Source organism: Mauremys mutica, chromosome 2 (assembly GCF_020497125.1).
Source record: "Mauremys mutica isolate MM-2020 ecotype Southern chromosome 2, ASM2049712v1, whole genome shotgun sequence".
Lineage (NCBI taxonomy): Eukaryota > Metazoa > Chordata > Testudines > Geoemydidae > Mauremys > Mauremys mutica.
The window spans coordinates 253,423,743-253,442,801 of NC_059073.1; the positions used below are offsets into that span (position 1 = coordinate 253,423,743).

General features: G+C 39.3%; 1 protein-coding gene across 1 annotated transcript in view; it reads right to left on the minus strand.

Moving 5' to 3' along the window:
* ADAM22 (ADAM metallopeptidase domain 22) overlaps positions 1 to 19,059 on the minus strand; it is a 205,948-nt gene that overhangs the window by 40,756 nt on the left and 146,133 nt on the right. Inside the window, exons 12-25 of the mRNA XM_045003043.1 lie at positions 16,915 to 16,999; positions 16,345 to 16,435; positions 15,926 to 15,977; positions 15,428 to 15,527; positions 13,641 to 13,712; positions 13,070 to 13,162; positions 10,467 to 10,547; positions 10,170 to 10,220; positions 9,804 to 9,867; positions 7,500 to 7,605; positions 4,646 to 4,762; positions 3,931 to 4,099; positions 2,938 to 3,046; positions 548 to 638 (exon numbers count right to left, since the gene is read on the minus strand). Coding sequence (XP_044858978.1) covers positions 548 to 638; positions 2,938 to 3,046; positions 3,931 to 4,099; positions 4,646 to 4,762; positions 7,500 to 7,605; positions 9,804 to 9,867; positions 10,170 to 10,220; positions 10,467 to 10,547; positions 13,070 to 13,162; positions 13,641 to 13,712; positions 15,428 to 15,527; positions 15,926 to 15,977; positions 16,345 to 16,435; positions 16,915 to 16,999 — 1,281 coding nt within the window. The remainder of the gene's footprint in view (positions 1 to 547; positions 639 to 2,937; positions 3,047 to 3,930; positions 4,100 to 4,645; positions 4,763 to 7,499; positions 7,606 to 9,803; positions 9,868 to 10,169; positions 10,221 to 10,466; positions 10,548 to 13,069; positions 13,163 to 13,640; positions 13,713 to 15,427; positions 15,528 to 15,925; positions 15,978 to 16,344; positions 16,436 to 16,914; positions 17,000 to 19,059) is intronic.

The following is a 19,059-nucleotide window of genomic DNA, read 5'->3' on the forward strand; positions in this document are numbered from 1 at the left end:
TCCAAATGCTGCTGACTTTTTTCTAAAAGCACATGCATTAAATCTTAATTTAATATCTGCAAAAACACTAAAATGTTTTGTTTATAGAAGAACTTCTGCACAGAAACAAAACTGAAAAAAGGACATTAATACTGAAAGAAATGGACGTGGCCATTTTGGCCCTGATTCAACAAAACACTTAGGGCCAGATCCTCAGAAAATATAAACTGGATATCAGATGAGAATCTGAACCTTAATCGTATGCTTCAATCCCATCCCCAGTCAACAAACCACTTAAGCACAAGTTTACATTCATTTGGTATTAAGTTAATGGGAATTAAGCACATACTTAAACTCCAGCAAGTCCTTAAGGGCTTTGCTTACATAGGGGCTATCTTTCTAAATTCCCTTGACCATTAATAGAGATAATACAGTTTCTATTTGATCAACCACCCTAAATTTGTATAATTTTCAATATTCTTGCTTTATTACTTCATATTGTAAACAGCTATTCACTGAACATATATACATATTTTCAAATTTATTAAAAATTGCATATTATACTTACTTGTAACCCCATCCAGTTATTCCTAAAACGAGAGCCAACACTAAAATGGTGCCAGCAATAGCCCCTATTATTATATTTGTACTAACAACACCTGGGGAAAAGTAAAAGACAAAAAACATAATATACAGAAATTTAAAAATAAAAATATACAAAGCAGTTAAAGCACTATTCTAGAGATTTGTTTGAGAAACTAGATCTGTGCTGAATAATTTAAAACAGTGCTAGAGTCCTGTAAATAGCATTAATATGTTTAACAAGGGATTTTTAAAATTAGGAGCTATTGTAGTTTGACCACATATTAGAAAATTAATTGAATTAATTGATTTCCAAATCATGTTATAACTTCCGGAAGTAAATTAATTATTCAAAAATATTAAATGAAAAAAAATATAAAGCCACTAGAAACACCTGCAATGTCTATGGAACCATATGTATGAGTCTGTGTGTAAGTATATGAACATTAAATCTATGATTAAAACACGGATGTTCAGTCAAATTAGATCATTCAATGGGCTGAACATTTTTAGCCTTCTAAATGTAAATAGGGGGTGTCTCATATAATGAAATAGGATCTGTAATAAGATAAAATGTCTTTATACCTGTATTGGAGGGGCAAGAGAAGAGGACAAAAAGACTTAGAAACTCATTTTAAAATGTTCAATTTAAATGAAAAATCCAGACATGTTGATACTCTGTATAACATTTATACAATACTTTGAGGCTCCCTTTATTTGGTATAGAAGATTTCTTGTTCTCAGTTCAGAGATTAAGACTTTCTATTTTTCATTATTATCATCTAGCTCAATGCTTCGCTTTCCAAAAGGGGATGTCCAAATACAAACCTCCAAGTGCCATATAAAGATATAAAAGTTGCCCCATATGCATATTTCTTCAGTTATTTATAAGTAGCACACAAACAGCATTTTTTAAAAATCACCTATCATGCTGTACAGGGCCGGCTCCAGACCCCAGCGCGCCAAGCGTGCGCTTGGGGCGGCATTTTGCCGGCAGGGTGGCAGGCGGCTCCGCGGACCTTCCGCAGTCATGGTCCACCGGAGCCATGGGACAGGTGGACCTGCCGCAGGCATGACTGCGGAGGGTCCGCTGGTCCCGCGGCTCCGGTGGACCTCTGCTCCACCGGAGCCGCGGGACCAGCGGACCCTCCGCAGGCACGTCTGCAACAGGTCCCCCGGAGCCGCGGGACCGGCGTGCTTGGGGCGGCCAAATTCCTAGAGCCGCCCCTGATGCTGTAAGTATGTACAATGAAATCTACATTAAGTGATCTGTCAATGGACAAATAAAAAGTGAGGTGTGAAGGGAGAGTGTCTTTTGATAGAGGCAAATGATAATTTTACTTTAAAAGCTGAAGGGAATCCTATGAGAGATTTAATCATACTTATTATATGATGCCATACATTATTTTCATTATTTATATAACACTTAAAATATAAATACACAATAAAAACAAACTTTTACCATACAAAGGAATATTTGTAGACAAAACATCTATCTACCTGACTGTTACCCTTGATTAAGGGCTTGTCTACATGGGAAAGTTTTACCAATTATACCAGTATAATTACACCGCTATAGTCATACTACTATAATTCCCCTTGTGACACTCTCATTCTCAAGTAAGAATGCCTTTTTCAGTGTAGCTTATGTTGCTTAGGAAGGGGTTTAAGCTACACTGAAAAAGTCATTCTTCTTTCAGAATAAGAGTAGCCACCTGGGCAGTTATAGTGGTGTAGCTATAAAGGTTTAAATTCACATTTCAACTTTTACCAATATAACTTTCTTATGTAGACAAGCTCAGAGATTAAATAAAAAATGTGTTTACATAAATCACTTATTAAATCTGAAAATGTACATTCTGTCATATGTGCACATGTTATGCACAGATATTACATGTTCATATGATGTGCATGTATGCAAAAAGAGGCCATGTTTTGGCCCTGGAGAATAAGACAATTAAAAATATAAGCAGTGCTGACCCTTTTATCTGGTAATGGGGGGAAGAGGGGGTTACTGGTAAAATTCTGCTAATCTTAAGCAGGAATAGTTCCATTTATTTTAATTGTTCCATTTATTTCACATGAGTGAGGCAAGCAAGATGCACCTGGATTCACTTCTACAATCCACATGGCACTCTTATGAATCCTATAGGAGTCAAGCTGCGCAGATCCAGTTGTAGGGTTGAGGCATTTTTAGACCATTTGTTTTGTTTTGTTTTTTTAAAGAAAGAGGTCAGGCTATCTAGGATATTGCTATATGCTAACTGAGGGAGTAGCTGATCTAGCTTTGCTTGTTGGACCTTCCCCCAAACCAAAGACTAGCCTCTACAATTTGTCGTCTATTAAAGTATTACCACAAATATATGCATTACACACCTTTGCCTACCATTTCTTCATCAAAAATTGAAGCATCTTTGTAAGCGGTGTTGCAGTCATCTCCTACCCAGAATCGATCACACACACACTTGATTTCATTGCTGCAAACCTGCAGTTCAAAACGTAACCCAGAATAAAATCACAAAATGAACTTTTTTTTTTCACCATTTAGAATACAAATTAGGTAGAGTTGTGTGGAACTGGTAAAAAATTGCTTGCAAAATTCTGTACAATATTTTTGTTGTTTCACTTTGGGAGACTGTGTCCCTCAGATTTCAGTTTTCTTTTAAAATAGATTGAATTGATAATTTCACCTCAAAAACTGAGTTTCAGCACTGTAGAAATAGGAGCTATCGAGGAGTATGTTATGGTTCCCTTAGGGCAGGGCAGGTTTGAGCAGTCTGGGGATCGCTTTAAACTATGACAGGGATCAAGGGACTCTATGCCATCTTGGAACAGCCAGAACTCAGGGCACTCCAGCAACCCCAGTCTCTGGCCAAGCACAGGAACCAAATACAGTAGCTGTGAACTGGCCAAGAACTCCCCATACTGGGGGAATTCTCATCTGATAAGTTCCAGTGCTTATTTGTGCTACCCGTACAATACAAAGGGTCAAGAATATGACAGACAATCAAATCTGGACCTATATATTTTAAAGTTTCCAAGAGCATGGTATTAAGTCCTTTAAATTCACATGAGGAAAGATGAAGCAAGTTGGAAGAAGTGATGAAAACTAAGTAATTTATGTAACTTTTGTAATAATAGTATATACACTTACTGTAATACATAGCTCAGACTGCCCTGATTCCGATATATTCACTACCTTTATATTTGACATTCAATCTTTAAAAGCGTATCTAGAAAATTAACTTGTACTGCCAACAATTCAGTTTACTTTAATAAAAATTATCTACCTAGTAACATAAATGCATAAACTTGGAAGCATTCAATAAAGGGAGCAGAAATGTAAAAGTCAAGGCTAAAAAAACATACTCCATGTCCTGAACAAATTTTGTCATCTGTAGTGCCTGGGCAGATGCTGAAGTTAAAGGAATCAGTGGGGAGACATCTGCGCTCAAAACATATCATCTCTGGGCCACATGGCGTTCCATCCTCAACATAGCCCAGGTCTGTCTCTTCATCTAGCTTAACATGGCCACCACTGCAAAACAAACGAAGAGCCACAATATATTTGCGCACTGCTTCAGACATAAGACTGTTCAATACACTGGATTCTTGTGTGGCACATTCATTTTTGTTTCAGTTGTTTTAATGTGCAGAAACCAGGCAGGATCCATAAAATATATTGGGGAGGATAGGAGGTTTTTTGTCAGCGACCCTAACAAAAAACAAACTAAGATACTATATTTCTGCCATAGACATGCTCTCCCCACAACACCCTTTAAAATACTCAGATTAAACATACATAACTCCTGGACACTGATATTCTATGGCATTTAGCCATAGAATAAATGCAGGAAGCAGCAGGGCAAGCTTCCCCAAAATGGCATTATAATGTGCCTCAATCCAAATCTGGAAGGAGCACTGGCAGGGGTCAGACTGAAGTTCAATTTACATTGGCTTTTGTTTTGTTTTTAATGGCAGCAGTTGCTTCTCACTTAGGAAGGAGTTTGCTGACATTTCCATAGCGGAGGAATTTGGAGGGCAATATCATCTCTGTTCCATTTTATAGGGTTTTAAGAATTACCTGCAGTTGTAGGATTTCCCCAGCTGTATGACTGAAGATGTGATTTCACCATCAAGTTCCCCAAGTCTTGGGACATTAGAGATATTGGAACACAGAAGATATCCACAAAGCACATCCCTGTATTCAGAGGTTAAATAGACATTCACTCAGAAAAATAATCCAATAAAAATAGTTTACACTTATATAAAAAAAAGTAGAGTCATTGACAGGTCTTTTGTTTTTTCACATGTGCTGGTAACTGGCATACAGCCCATCAGAATGGCAGACCACCACTTATTTTTCCCTCACTTACATAAGTGCTCAAGTCCAATATCACAGACAAAAGGGACCATAATTCTCTATGTTCCCATCCTCGAGAAAATTTTCTGTGCTTACCTGCCTTACATAATTTCCTGTTATCTTTCTTTGGTATTGCTTCAAGTACCTCTTTGAGCCTGAGGTCTTGTCTACACATGAAAGTTTTATTACTTTAACTATACCAGTACAATCCCCCTAAAGTGGATGCCATTATACTGGTATAAAAGTGCTTATACTGATATAGCTATTCCCATACAGGAAGGGGAATAACCTAGACCATATAATACACCTTTATACCAGTGTAATTGTGTCCATCTTAAGGATTGTACCAGTATAACTATTTCGGTTTAAAAAAAATCACCGCCTACCTGAAATAGTTATACTGGTACATGTCTGATTTTTCACTGTCTTGCATCTGAGCTGTCATTTACACCTAATTTGCACAGATTTAAACAATTACCTAAAGTGCAAGGCAGTGGAGAATTACCTCATGAACTGCCATGCCACCCCTTGAGCCTCACCTAAGGCTACACCAGGAAAAGAGGCTTTTTATAAAAGGATTTTAATTGTTGTTTCAAAATGTGTTAGCACCCAGTGTACACAAGTTTAAGGCCTAGACTCTCCATAGCAACACTGATTTCTGCCAGAGATGTCCAGAATCTATGTATTTCTTCACAAATAAGACGGAGCATATTTACTTCAAATATTTGTGAGAGCTGGTAAAAAATGCGATGATACCGTACATAAATCTTCCAATCAGCATTTTCTCTACTTGAGGATTTTATTTGTAGGAGAGAAGAATGTGGACTCAGATCCAAGCCTTCCCAAAGTTCTGGTGGTATTTGGATCCAAATTTCTGTTTTGAGATCATCTCTTCTATGTACTGTCTCTTTGGGGCCCATGATTTGGATCTTCATTTCAAAAACATTTATACTCCAGACAATGGGCCTGATTATCCATTGCCTTGCTCACTTTGAGAAATCATTTGTACCTGGGCAAAGTGGATGCCTAAGTTACAAAATCAGAATGGTGGCATTTTACACCAGGTTTTCACAGTTGTAAATGACTCCTCAAAGTGCCAGGCCGTGGAGAATCAGGCCCAGCCTTGCATTTAGGGTCTGACTACACTGCAGCTGGGAGGTGTGATTTCCAGTGTGGTACACAGATTCATGCTAGCTCGGTTGAAGCTAGCACATTAAAAATAGCAGCCTGGACATTGCAGCACACGCAGCGGCTTGGGCTAGGTACCCCAACTCAGACCCAGGTGGTCGGGCAGGCTTGGACTCAGGTAGCAAGCCCAAGCTACCACTGGTGCTGCTTTGTCCACATTGCAAGTTTTAGTGCACTAGCTCGAGCTAAGCTAGCGTGAATGTGTCTACCCACAATGGGAATCACGACTCGCAGCTGCAATGCAGACATACTCTTAGAGCAGTGGTCCCCAACGTGGTGCCCGTGGGCGCAATGGCGCCCGCCGGGGCATTTATGTGTGCCCACCTAGTGCCCAGCAGGGGAGAGAAGCCGCGGCACCGCGCCTGCTGGGGACCGAGAACTCCGGGGCTGCAGGCTGCGGGTGCCGGTGTTCTCTGTCCCTGGCAGATGTGGGGCTGCGGCTTCTCTCCGGCTTCTCCAGGGCTGCAGGCGCTGGTGTTCTCTCCAGACTTAAGCTGGAGAGAAACCGTGGGGACAGAGAACTCCGGGGCTGCAGGCTTCATTCTATGTTAAAGTAAGAATAATAAATATATTTGGACCAACAGTTCAGCAATGTTTTACTTTTTTAAAATAAATAAGATGAAAACTGTTTATGATATTTATTTTGTAAAACCCCCTTAATTTTTCTTACAGGTAGATAAAAAAGAGCAAATTCACATGGTAAGGTGAAAGAGTAACTGCCGAATAATTTAATTAATACCTTTTACATGTAAAATTACCCTTTTTATCTTATGGATTCATATATTATGTAATATTAAATACGATGTTTTTCATATTATTTAATGTACAAATACAAAATAAGCTTTGAAAAATTGTTGGCGCCCGCCACACTCTTCTGAAAACATGAATGTGCTACTGGCCACAAAAAGGTTGAGGACCACTGTCTTAGAGCAAAGCGAAGGAGTGATATTATGTGCTGCCTTTCAGAGCCTGGGAGCAATGAGGAGGCAGGTAGTGACTTTAAGTCACCTTAACACCTCCTGGATTCTGGGTTGCTGTGGTAGCCAAAGTGGCCCCAGCATAAATTTGGCTGATCTGAGAGCTGTTCTGATACAGCATCCCTCTCTGCCTCCTACTGGACTGCTCCACAGGCTGTTGCAGATGAGAATCCATAAAGCTGATGCAGACTATGGGGACTCTCGTCCAACCCCTGGCTCCATTCCTGACACTCTAAACTGGGGCTTGAGTTGTAGGTAGTCCTTAGAAGACAGCTGTCTTCTTCAGTTTCTGTGCCAGGGGAATTCTCCCCCAGCCAGATCCAGGGCTTTTAGAGCCTGTTTATGACAGGTGAAGGATTGAACCGGGGCAAGAACTCACACAAGGTGCTTTCCAGCGTAGATGAACTTACTGTTTGTTGCACTGTATCCAAGTGTCCTTGCCCCTTCCACAGTTACCTTTCTCAGTCCCTTCAATATTCAGTTTCTCATAGCAGTATCTGTCAGCAGCTGTCACTTCTAAAAACAGAAACAATTTTCTTCTAATAAGATTATGAACATTTTTAAAAGCCTGATGTAAAGTTGATGTTAGAAATCAGGTCATAGATCAAATAAATCAAAAATTATCCTCTACTTTATTCCAGGGATATTGGCTCTAATTATCTCTCCAAGGATGCCTTCATTCCAGACCTTGTTTACAAGTAAAGACCAGTTTTCAAGGAAAATGTTTTTGATTATGGCCAGTTTGAGGCTCTAAAGTGTTTGGGGAAAAATCTTGAGTTATAACAGCACTAGATTATAAAACCAAATACTTGCCACGAACCCTGGATCTCTCTACTTAGCTTAAATGATGGAAGAACCTGTTCAGACAATAATAAAACCGAAACCTTAGCCTACAACTCAAATCTAGCTAATTTCTCATCCTTTCCTCCATTATTTTTCCTTTTAATGTGCCTAAATATTTTCTGGTTCTATCAGTAGCTTAAGTGCCTGAAATACAACACAACCTATTCTCCTTTGGTCTGTCCTAAACAGCAGGAGGTACTAGATAGCTTATGACATGGCTGCTCTCATGAGACTTCCAGCCCAATTATTCAGACTCAACACGATCTTTGGATAAGCTTTATAAAAGCATCTGAACTTTCTGAGTAAGAATCTAAGCCAAACTTAAACTCTCAACTCATGGTTTGCCCGTTACAATTTATATTATTTTTCTTCATCTCCAAAGAAAGCTGAAGCTCTGGCAGAAATCATTTAGCTTCTGCCAGTACCAAGAGTGACACAGTCAATGCTGAACTAGCTGAGACAGTCAATGCGAAAGCACCCTTCATTGTACCTGAACAGCAAGCTAGGAGATAAGAGCAGGGTGAATATCTTTGTCCAAAACATAGCAGGCACAGCAAGTGTTGGTCTGTGACTGACCTGCTGCTGAAGACATTTCCCACAACATTTATTAGTAGTAGCAGTAATAGTATTGGTTTTGCAGTAGCACCTAGAAGCCTTACTCATGCACCAGGATCCCATTGTACTAGGTGCTGTACAAACGCATAACACATAGAGAGTCCCTGCCCCAAAGAGCTAACAGCCTGAGGCTATGTCTACACTACCACTTATGTTGGCAAAACTTATGTTGCTCAGGGGTGTGGACACCCTTAAGCAACATAAGTTACACAGATAGAAGTGCTGGTGTGGACAGCGCTATGTCGTCAGGAGAGCTTCTCCTACTGCCATATCTTCCGCCGCTTGTTGGGGGTGATTTAATTATGTTGACGGGAGAGCTCTCTCCCATCAGCATAGAGCGGCTACACGAGAGATGTTACTGCATCGGTACAGCTGTGCTGCTGTAAGCTCTCTAGTGTAGACATAGCCTACGTTGAATCTTATTTCCTACACATTGTTGTGTTCAACACACAAAGTTGCATCAGCTTAATTAGACGTGTGATTTTAAACACATTTTGTTAAACCGGTGGGTGCAGCTCTGTTTGTGGAGACTCTTCTATTGGTATTTCAGGTGCCAGGATAAAACCCACACACAAAATTCCACACATTTAAATAAACTGATATGCACTAAATCAGACATGAATGAAGACCTCTGGCAACCTTTTTTTTTTCTAGCCATGGTTTCAAACACGTTCCTAACTGCTAACTAAATATAAGTACACCAATCAGTGTGAAGAAACTGATCACCATGGCAATCTAGGGAGGTTCTGGGCTTGTCCTAAGCTCCCAGGGCCAGCAGGGACCGGGAGGAGAGCAGAAGCAATTGCTCAGTCCCTAGACAGAAGAAACTCTTGAGTGACCTCCTCTGACTAATGCATGGATAACCAGTGATGGTCTGTGAAGAGTCTCAAGCCCAGCACTCGTTGGCTGGAGACATGGCTGTTATGCTCAAGGGTCTTCAATAGCCAGGGACAGAAGTAAAGTGAGGGAAGGAAGATAGAGGATCACAGAGCAACTCCCCACTCCTTTTCATAAAAAAGTAAACAATTATACTAAAAGTGAGTCCAGGCAAAAAACAAGAACTAAAGGGCAAAGTTCACAAGTTTCCTCTTTTACATATGGAACCCAGTCTCATGGTGAATCCATATTATGGCACACAGTCCCAGCTAAATTTTGACTGATTTTAATGATTCCAGGTAGGTGTATGTCCACAAGATATTTGAATCTTTAGAGCTATATCAATGAAAATCAACTTAGAAACAATAATGTTTACTCACTTTCACCCCAGATGTATTTACACTGCCGATCCCTGGTTTTACATCTTCCTCCAAAACAAATACCCTAAAGAAACAGAAGAGACACAAACAACGTTTTTTCACATTTTCACAACTGGGTCAAATACATTTTCAAATCAGGTAAATGACTATTATTCAGTTTATTCTGCAATATGTGATGGGAAGACTAATTAACATGTAATGTGGTTCTACTTTCTAATTGAAAATACTTTGTGAGCCTAGCTCCAAATCTCTTTGAAGTTAGTGGTAAGACTCCTACTGACTTCAAAGGACTTCAGATCAGAATCTATAGGAATATGTTTTCCCATCTATAAAAATACTAAAAATATAAATCCAAATGATAATTACCTGTTTGTTATCACATGAATACCCATCCATTTTGTGAATATTGGGAGAACACTATAGAAAGAGAAAATAACCACTTGATAATCGAGATAGTGAGCAGGCTAGAAAAACAATTTATACATCTAAGGCCATTAGTGGCATTTCAAAATTTCTTTAAGTATCACATTCCCCCCTAAACTTAAAGTAATTTTTATACAAATTTAAACAACTTACAATACTACTACAATTACTCTCATACTGACTGAGATTGTGCATGTGTTGCACTTTTTCACTTTTTTTGAAAGAGTTTTAAAATATTACCTGGCTGGAGTTTCCTGAGCAGTTTTCTGGAATATCACAATCATTTACCGCATCTCGGCACACAACTCCTTTAGATTCAAACTAAAACAAGTTTGAAAAATCACTTTCTTAGTATTTCTATAACCAGCTTTTTCATGCAATAATAATTTCAACAGTTTTAACCAGAATCAAACGATGGGAAATTTTCAACTGTTTTTGGGAAGCTGTTTTGACTCAGTTTAGATTCCACACATGTCACCAGGATTAAGAAAACAATCACCATATGTTTTCAGTTACAAGTGTAAGAGCCAAATTTTGCTCTCACTTCTATTAATCTACCTAAGATATTTGCATGTCTCCCATCACTGTAGTACCTGAGCACCTCAGTCTTTAATGTTTATCCTCACAACACCCCTATGAGGTAGAAAAATGCTTTCACCCCCATTTTACAGAGAGGGAACTGAGGCACAGTGAGACTAATGACTTGCCCAAAGTCACACAGGATGTCTGTGGAGGAAGGGAATTGAAATTGAGCCTCCTGAGCCTGACACTAGCACCTAACCACTGGATCACGCTTCTCTTTTATAATTTTCACTTCCTCCAGCACAGCTACCCCAGGTCACTAGTAAGAGATCATTGGGTCACTTACATCTATGTAACTCAATTATAACAGTGTAAATCAGGGTAGAAATTGGCCATAAATATTGTTGGATTCCACATCATTTTATACCCACTTCTAAAGTATTCATACATTTAAGGATGAGAAATTTAGTAGTGACAGAATGTATGGTGTTTAATTTCTGAATAAACATTATATACCATTGCCAAAAGCCTCATGACCTGAAGAAATGGCAAAATATCCCAGAAGTGGGGACTGTCAATGCTGTGCACCCTGTTTGCCAATCAAGCATCACTACTTCTTTCTCAGTCACATCACCAGTTACGGACATGCTTCAGGTCCACCTCAGAGCCCTCAGTTTTTCCTGACTGGTCTGTTAATCTGTGCACCACAGTTCACTTTTTTAATTTGTGCTCTCTTTCTGCACAAAGATTTTGTATAAGATTTAACCTGCTAGTGTTCTAGGTCCTCAGCTGGTGTAATCAGTGAAGCTTCATTGACTTTAGTAGAGCTAAATTGATTAACATCAGTGGAAACATTTTTCTGAGACCTGGCTTTGTTTTTTTCTCCCCTACCAGCTGTGGAAAAAATAGGTAGATAAGTTAGACAGATGGAGTAACAGTTTCAAAAGCGCCTAAGTGACTAAGGACCCTAAGGGCGTGTGTACACATACAGCTGTTCCTGATTAACTCCACAGGTGGACACACTTATTTCAGAATAAAAGTGCCTGTCACAGGGTGACTGGCCCTTCAGAGGGTGTGAGGACCAATGCATCGGAGATTGGCTGCTCAATTAGGCTTACGGGAAGGCAAATGGGCCTTATAATGGTCTATTACAGCATAATTTGTACCTTTTTTGCATTTAATGATGAGCCCAAAGTCAAAGCAGAATGTGGCACTGAGCTATTACTAACATTTCTCCTATAGGAGTCAGACACATACATGCCAATCGATCAAGATGATAATATCACATATAGGTTCACTTCACTGATAACATTATTATTATTTATTAGATGAGCATTGTCCTTTATTAGAACATTGTCCTCAGCTTGAAGACAAAAGGTGAAAATCAGAAGAGTGTGTAGCTGGACTCCCTCATGAACAGACACTTGACCTGCTTCTGCCTATTGATTGATTTATGAGTCTAAGGCTGTCTACATTAAACCTCTACAGTCGCATAGGTGTGTCTCTGTACCGCTTCAGTGTAGACACTCACTACAGTAATGGGACAGGATCTCCTGCCGTAGTACTTAATCCACCTTCTTGAGAGGCAGTAACTAGGTTGATGGAAGAAGCCCGAGCGCTGTGTGGGTGTGGGTTTTTCACACCCCTGAGTGACATAGCTGGGTCGACCTGACTTTTTAGAACAGACCAGGCCTTAGGGGAGTTTAAGATTGGGTAACTTACATAGGCCCTGATCCAAAGCTCAATAAATTAAATAAAAAGATTTGCATTGTATTAAATGGGCTCTGGATCAAGTCCCATGTTAAGGAACCAGGAGGAGGTGTAAGTTAAAGTAACAGCAGGCCTCCTTTAACTTACACATCCTTACATCTTACTGCTAGTTGCTCTTCTTACTACACTCTTCTCTGTGACCCTCTGTTCTATAATTTTCTCCAAGAGAGACTTCCTCTGATTCAGAGAGGCAAATTCAGAGGTGATGTATAAGTGACATAGTGCATGCGTCTGAACATGTAAGTCTAAAGGAGTCCAGAAGGAATCCAAACTGATTTGGACTGGTTTGGGGTTGGAAGAAGGTGTAAATTAGTCTAGACTTAGACTCACCTCTGAATTTGGCCCACACTCCCTGCCCCAAGTATTTTATAATCTAAAAGACAAAGATCAGAGCTAGATTAACCAGTTTTTGATGAGTTTTAAGGGTCAAAATTTCAGAGAGGTCCAAGGTCTGAGAGCAAAAATGCATGTGCAGTTGTGCCTATAATCACCTAAACTCATTAACTCCCCACAAATGACAGCACAAGTCACTTTAAGTTCATTATACTTACTTTACACTTTCTACAGCAAAGCCCATTGCTGCACTGTGAGCCTGCAGTTAGGGTGCATGTATGACAGCAATCTCCTCCTTCAATGGCACACTCCTGGGGAACAGACACACATGCGAAATGTTACAGAGAAAACACTATTTCTCCAAAAACTCCATTACTGCTACTCAAGTAGATTTTAAATGGGCTCGGTGTGAAGCTGAATATATACTACCGGGGTATATGCATGCCACTAAAACATCAGGGTTTCCACACAGCAGAGTCTGAGATACCACAGTTTCCCCTGTATATAAAATAGGATATAATTGTAATAACTGTGTGGTATCTGTTTCCAAATGCTGACAATTTTAATGATGACCACTATAAACTCTTGATATACTAATATCATTTCCCAAATATTAAAAAATTATCTTTCAGTGCCTGATTTTGCAGTATTAATTATGATTATTATATAACGTTAAATATATAAATATATAAATATATATATATCCATATAACGTTAAATATATATATAACCAAAAGCCACCACCACGCTGGGTCCATTGCAGTAGGCACTGTATTACGTTGTACTTACTGCAGTAGTACCACAGTCACACTCTTCTCCATCTTCAACAAAACCATTGCCGCATTCTGGAGGATCTAGAAGCTGCAGTGCAAAAATTAAGAAAAACAAAATGCTACAAATCTTTCCCAAGATCCCAAGTGAACTTCTCAACTCTTAACTATGTACAATTTGTACAACAGGAGTTTAAATACATTAAATTAATGACAAGGTGACATTTTCACTGTTTGGGGTGGGGGGTCTTAATTGGCTGATCTTGATTTTAATATCAACCTTCCAATGGAGTGTTGTAGGACAATACACCCTGAAACCTGTGGTTTCATTTCCCCTATGCTTCTTGTAAAGAGGTCTGTATTCCCCTTTCCTTGCTAGAATGAAGCATGCGTCTCTGAAAGACTTGTGAATTAAATAAACATTCATTTAAAAAAAAGTTTTACTTTAAAAGATTTTGGATACAATGTTTTAAATTGCAACTTGATCACTCTGGCTTCCACTTCTTTCTTTCACATTTTCATATCCTATAAAAGAAGAATCTAAATGCTGCTAATCTAAATTGTGATAAGGGATACAAAAAACTTCTACTGAAGTATTTTTGTGAATTAGCATAATCAGTAAACAAAGCCATGGTGAGCATACATTCTATTAAAAATCACTTTATTACAAAAAAGAATCCACCCAGTGAAGGGATTAAACAATCAAAATTTCTCATCATCTGTCATGAGATATGAAAAATCAGACCTGCAAAAGGAAGCATACAGGTGTGCAGAAACAAGAAACTGTTACATCCTATCAACAAAATAAACAATGCTGACTTGCCCTTAACACACAACACTTTGCAGATGTACTCCCTATTATAATCGTCCAAATGAGAAGACAGCATTTAATATGTGAGCCTTGTGAAATGGGCTGCTGAGAGAGAGAAAAAGTAAATTCATTCTTGTTTACTTGATAAAGGCAGGTCTCCCATAATGAGAAATCTACAAACCTGCAGCCATAAACTATCCAAGTGAAGAACAATGCCCCCCTCTAGTGTTTACTGCAATTCTGCAGCCGTGCTATTGGTCATAAAATTTACTCTATTCCTCCAGCTACTGCAGAAATAAAAATCCTCTGTGGCAATCAATGCTGCCAATTTAACCTGTCTGCATCTTTCCCCACTAGTCCCAGGATTAGCATCAGTTATAAACAAAGGATTCAAGATCCCCATCCTGACAACCTTGGGTTTTGACTACTGCTGCAATAAACAAAGCCAGTGTTCACCAACTAACCTATTGCAGAAGCCACCATTCTAAAGGTGCCAACTCTTTTGCTAGGGGTTTCTTTATCTCTAATTTGTATTGATTTTCCCTTAAATTTCTAGCTGCAAATATACATTTCCATTTTATATCATTTGTTCAATCAATAGGCAGAAGCAGGTCAAGTGTCTGTTCACGAGGGAGTCCAGCTACACACTCTTCTGATTGTTCCAAAAATACAGGCTCTACAATTATTATTCGGTGCTACACTGAAGATTTATTCTGGTGTATGTGAGGAAAAGTTTTGCTCTGAAAGAAAGGGTCTAAAATGCTGGAAGAATCTACACAAGGTTTTGTTAAAGCATAAGGATTACATGTTGTATGTGTCTTGTGCTGATCCCTTCGCACAGGGCTAATTTCACCCTCTGAGTCTTAGCCAGAAAGGGTAGTTTCCTTCTTCCAAGAGTTCTGGCTGCAAAAATATATGTATAAGATTGTGGAAAGGTAAGAAATAAAGTATACCTTGACCACTGTTCCCTTTCTCAATAATCAGCTGTTAATTACCTTGGATGGTTTATTGAAGAGGCAGGCGCCACCTCCGTTGTTCAAAAATTCATGATACTCCTCAATGTCACACTTGGAGAACTTGCTTGGAAGATAATAACTACAAATAAATAGAGTAGTTGGTTATTTATTTCTTAAGTCGCTTTTGACCATTATACAATATGGGGGGAAACATATGGCCATATTCTTGGAAGGGGTTGCTAGTGTACTTGATTCAGAGCCATGCGGTGAAAATATCTGTTTGCAAATCAGTACTCCCATTCTAACTTGTAAGCCTTTTTGTAATACAAGTGTTTGCAGCATTTGGCCTAGACTCTGTTTTTAATCTCTCATATATTGAATATGTTCTTTTTCTCACTGTTGAAAGAGTGTTTAATATTGCCCTAAATCATGTACAACTTTTTCATAGCAGATGCTCAGCTCAACCATGAAGGGTATATTTGTTGATTCATTTGCTTTACGTTGTAACATGGAAGTTCCTATAAAGAAATGTCTTACCCCATGTCTCCCATTATACATCCAGACCATGTGTCCTCACACTTACACTCACCTAACAACAACAACAAAATTAAAATTCACACTTTGAGTCTGACAATTTTAAAATCATTGCATAACATATATTATGTTTCTCATTTTAAAAAGAACACTGAAAACACTATATTCCTAATTTCCTCCAAATACAATATGGAAAGAAACATATACTTTTTTCACTATGCACAGGACTCAAATTTATGTGTACACATTGGCCAAACTTTCTTCCATAAAATCACACACGTTACTATACAATCTTGACAATCTTAGAAAAAAATGCTTGCTTTTCATTTCTTATTTTCCAGTGGAATAAGGAGGAAACGCCTCCACTGTATAAAGATCTTCACTTGAAAGAAGGAAAAACAAACAAACAAACATAAATTTACCAGTTAGTAGTTTTCTTTTATCTGAGAAAATGCCAAGATTGTGGCCTAACGACTGCGCCAATGTCACTGCAAGTAAGTCTGGCTTTCCAAACTGAAAGAAACAAAACAGGATGGGAACAATAATCGTTTTGACACAAGAATCTGAAAACATAAACCACACCTTTTATACATTTTAAAATAAAATATTTTTAAGGCAAAAGCAGATCAACGGTTTTATGGCCCTTACTTCAGTGAAGACTCATTTAACTGCAGCTGGATAATGGATCAGCGAGAAAGACAAAACACACTCTTAAGAATAGGCCAGGTAAGATTTTTTTCTTACCAGAGTAGCTTCAAGTGTGAAGGAGAGAAAGTTGCAGACTCTAGTTTGGAAATTCAACTGAATCCAAACCCAAACTTATTCCGTTTGCCTTTTAGCATTATCCTCTATTTTGAACTTTATTCATACTAGCACAAATTGATGTGGTAGCCACAGTGTGTGTGTCCGCACAAGCATTTTTCTCAAAATGTTCCCCTATTGCATGACCAATACAGAACATTAATACAGTCCCATGGAATATTCACACCTACTTCATTCACACCTCCACCTTTCAATAGTGAACAAATTCCACCAATGTAGGCTGCACCACTCCGACTGCTCTGAAATTGACTCCCCCTTTAAAAAACAAAACAAAATGAGAAAGTTTACTTCTTACGTTAGCCAATCCCTCTATTTACCTCTCTTATTTCCAAATGCCAGTTGCAATTACTGTGCTGTTGACTGCACACAAATGGAACAGAGAGCTGTGAAAACCAAAGAAGCTTTCACAATTCTTTCGAGGAAACCTTTCCCCAAAAAGACTAAGGAGGAATAACATCTGTTCTCATGCACAGGCAAATTCTTTGAGGGAGAAACTCCCCTATAAAATAGTTCCATATTTTCATAAAGTTTAAGGCCAGAAGGGGCCATTACATCACACAGTCTGACCACCTGTATTAAATTTCAACCAAATACCCCTATATTAAGCCCAATCACTTTAGTTAGACCCTGAGCATGTGAGCAAGACACACCAGCCAGGCATCATTATCAAAGAGGATTCTTTGACCCCCCTCAGAGCACTGGTCCACCCTGTCTGGTGTCCCATCTTCAGTTGTGGCTGACCATTGATTCTTTAGAGGAAGGTGGAAAAAACCAAAACCAACCCACAACACATCAGGCCAATTATTTGTCAGGGGAAAAAATCCTTCCTAGCCCCTGCAGATGACTGGCTGAAGTCCTGAGGCATGAGATTTCATTAGAGCTGCAGATGAGAGCATGCTGAGGGCTGTGTAGGCAAACCTGTTTCCCTTGTCCATGACAGAAGAGGGATTCATAGATTCACAGATTCCAAGGCCAGATGGGGTCCCCACACAACCATGCAGCCCGATCCCTCAATTTCACTGTTTGTATCCCTTCTGAAAAGATGTAATGGTAGGATCTGCTATTTCTAGATGATCTAGGAATTTAATGTTCTCAGACATTATTAATTATTATTATTATTATTATTTGTATTATAGTAGCATGTAGAGGCTCCAACCAAGATTTGGGGTCGCACTGAATAAAGTGTTCTACAGCCACTCAGTAAGAGACAGACCCTGCCCCCAAAGAGTTTACAATCTGAACAGACAAGACAAAGGGCTGGTCTACACTGGGTGTGGGGGTCGATGTAAGATACGCAACTTCAGCTATGGGAATAGCGTAGCTGAAGTCGACATATCTTATTTCGACTTACCTCCCATCCTCACGGCGCGGGATCGATGGCCGCGGCTCCCCCATTGACTCTGCTTCCACCTCTCGCCCTGGTGGAGTTCCGGAGTCGACGGGAGCGCATTTGGGGATCGATTTATCGTGTCTAGACGAGACGCGATAAATCGATCCCCAACAGACCGATCGCTACCCGCCGATCTGGCAGTGTTGACATACCCAAAGGGTGGGAAAAAGAAAGTATTTTACCCCAGTTATACAGATGGTGAACAGAGGCACAGAAAGATTAAAAACCTGATCCTACAAATACTTATGCACCATGCTTAACTTTACTCATGTAAAGTCAGATGGACTAATTTAGCACATGCCTAAATGTCTATGGGATTGGGCCCCAAGTGACTTGACCAAGGTCACACAAAAAGTCCGTGGCAAAGCAGAGAACTGAGCCCCAATCTGGTCTCTCACCAAGAGACCACCTTTTTCTCTTTTCTGTTAGGTTTTATTACATTAATCACACTACCAAAACTATTCAGAGAATTAGGGAAGAACAGAAACATTCCTCCCAGTAATGATGCTCAGCTTATGAACCTTATGGTGCACTTGTCTCTTGAGAACAAAGTATTTTGAAGGAACAGAGAACCTCAGTAATCCTGCAGTATGCAGGGCACTGAGTAATATCTACTGGCACATATTGTGCCATTTGCTTTTAAGCAGAACTCCACATTGGTTTCAATGTTCTGCTATAAACGAATGATGTGAGTGGGCCACTGTCAGTATTCTATTGCAACACAGTACCATGCACTATCAATCAGGCAATTTGTGTTGGCAGGTAATTACACAAGACAATAGGAGTTCACAGCACATGCAGCTTCTGCTTAATATATTGAAACTAGCATGAGAGTAGTGTCTAGTTACATGATTAGTTACATTGTTCTAACCTCCGTCCCACCTCCCTGTCCCTACGCACTATTGTCAGGATTACTGTACACTGC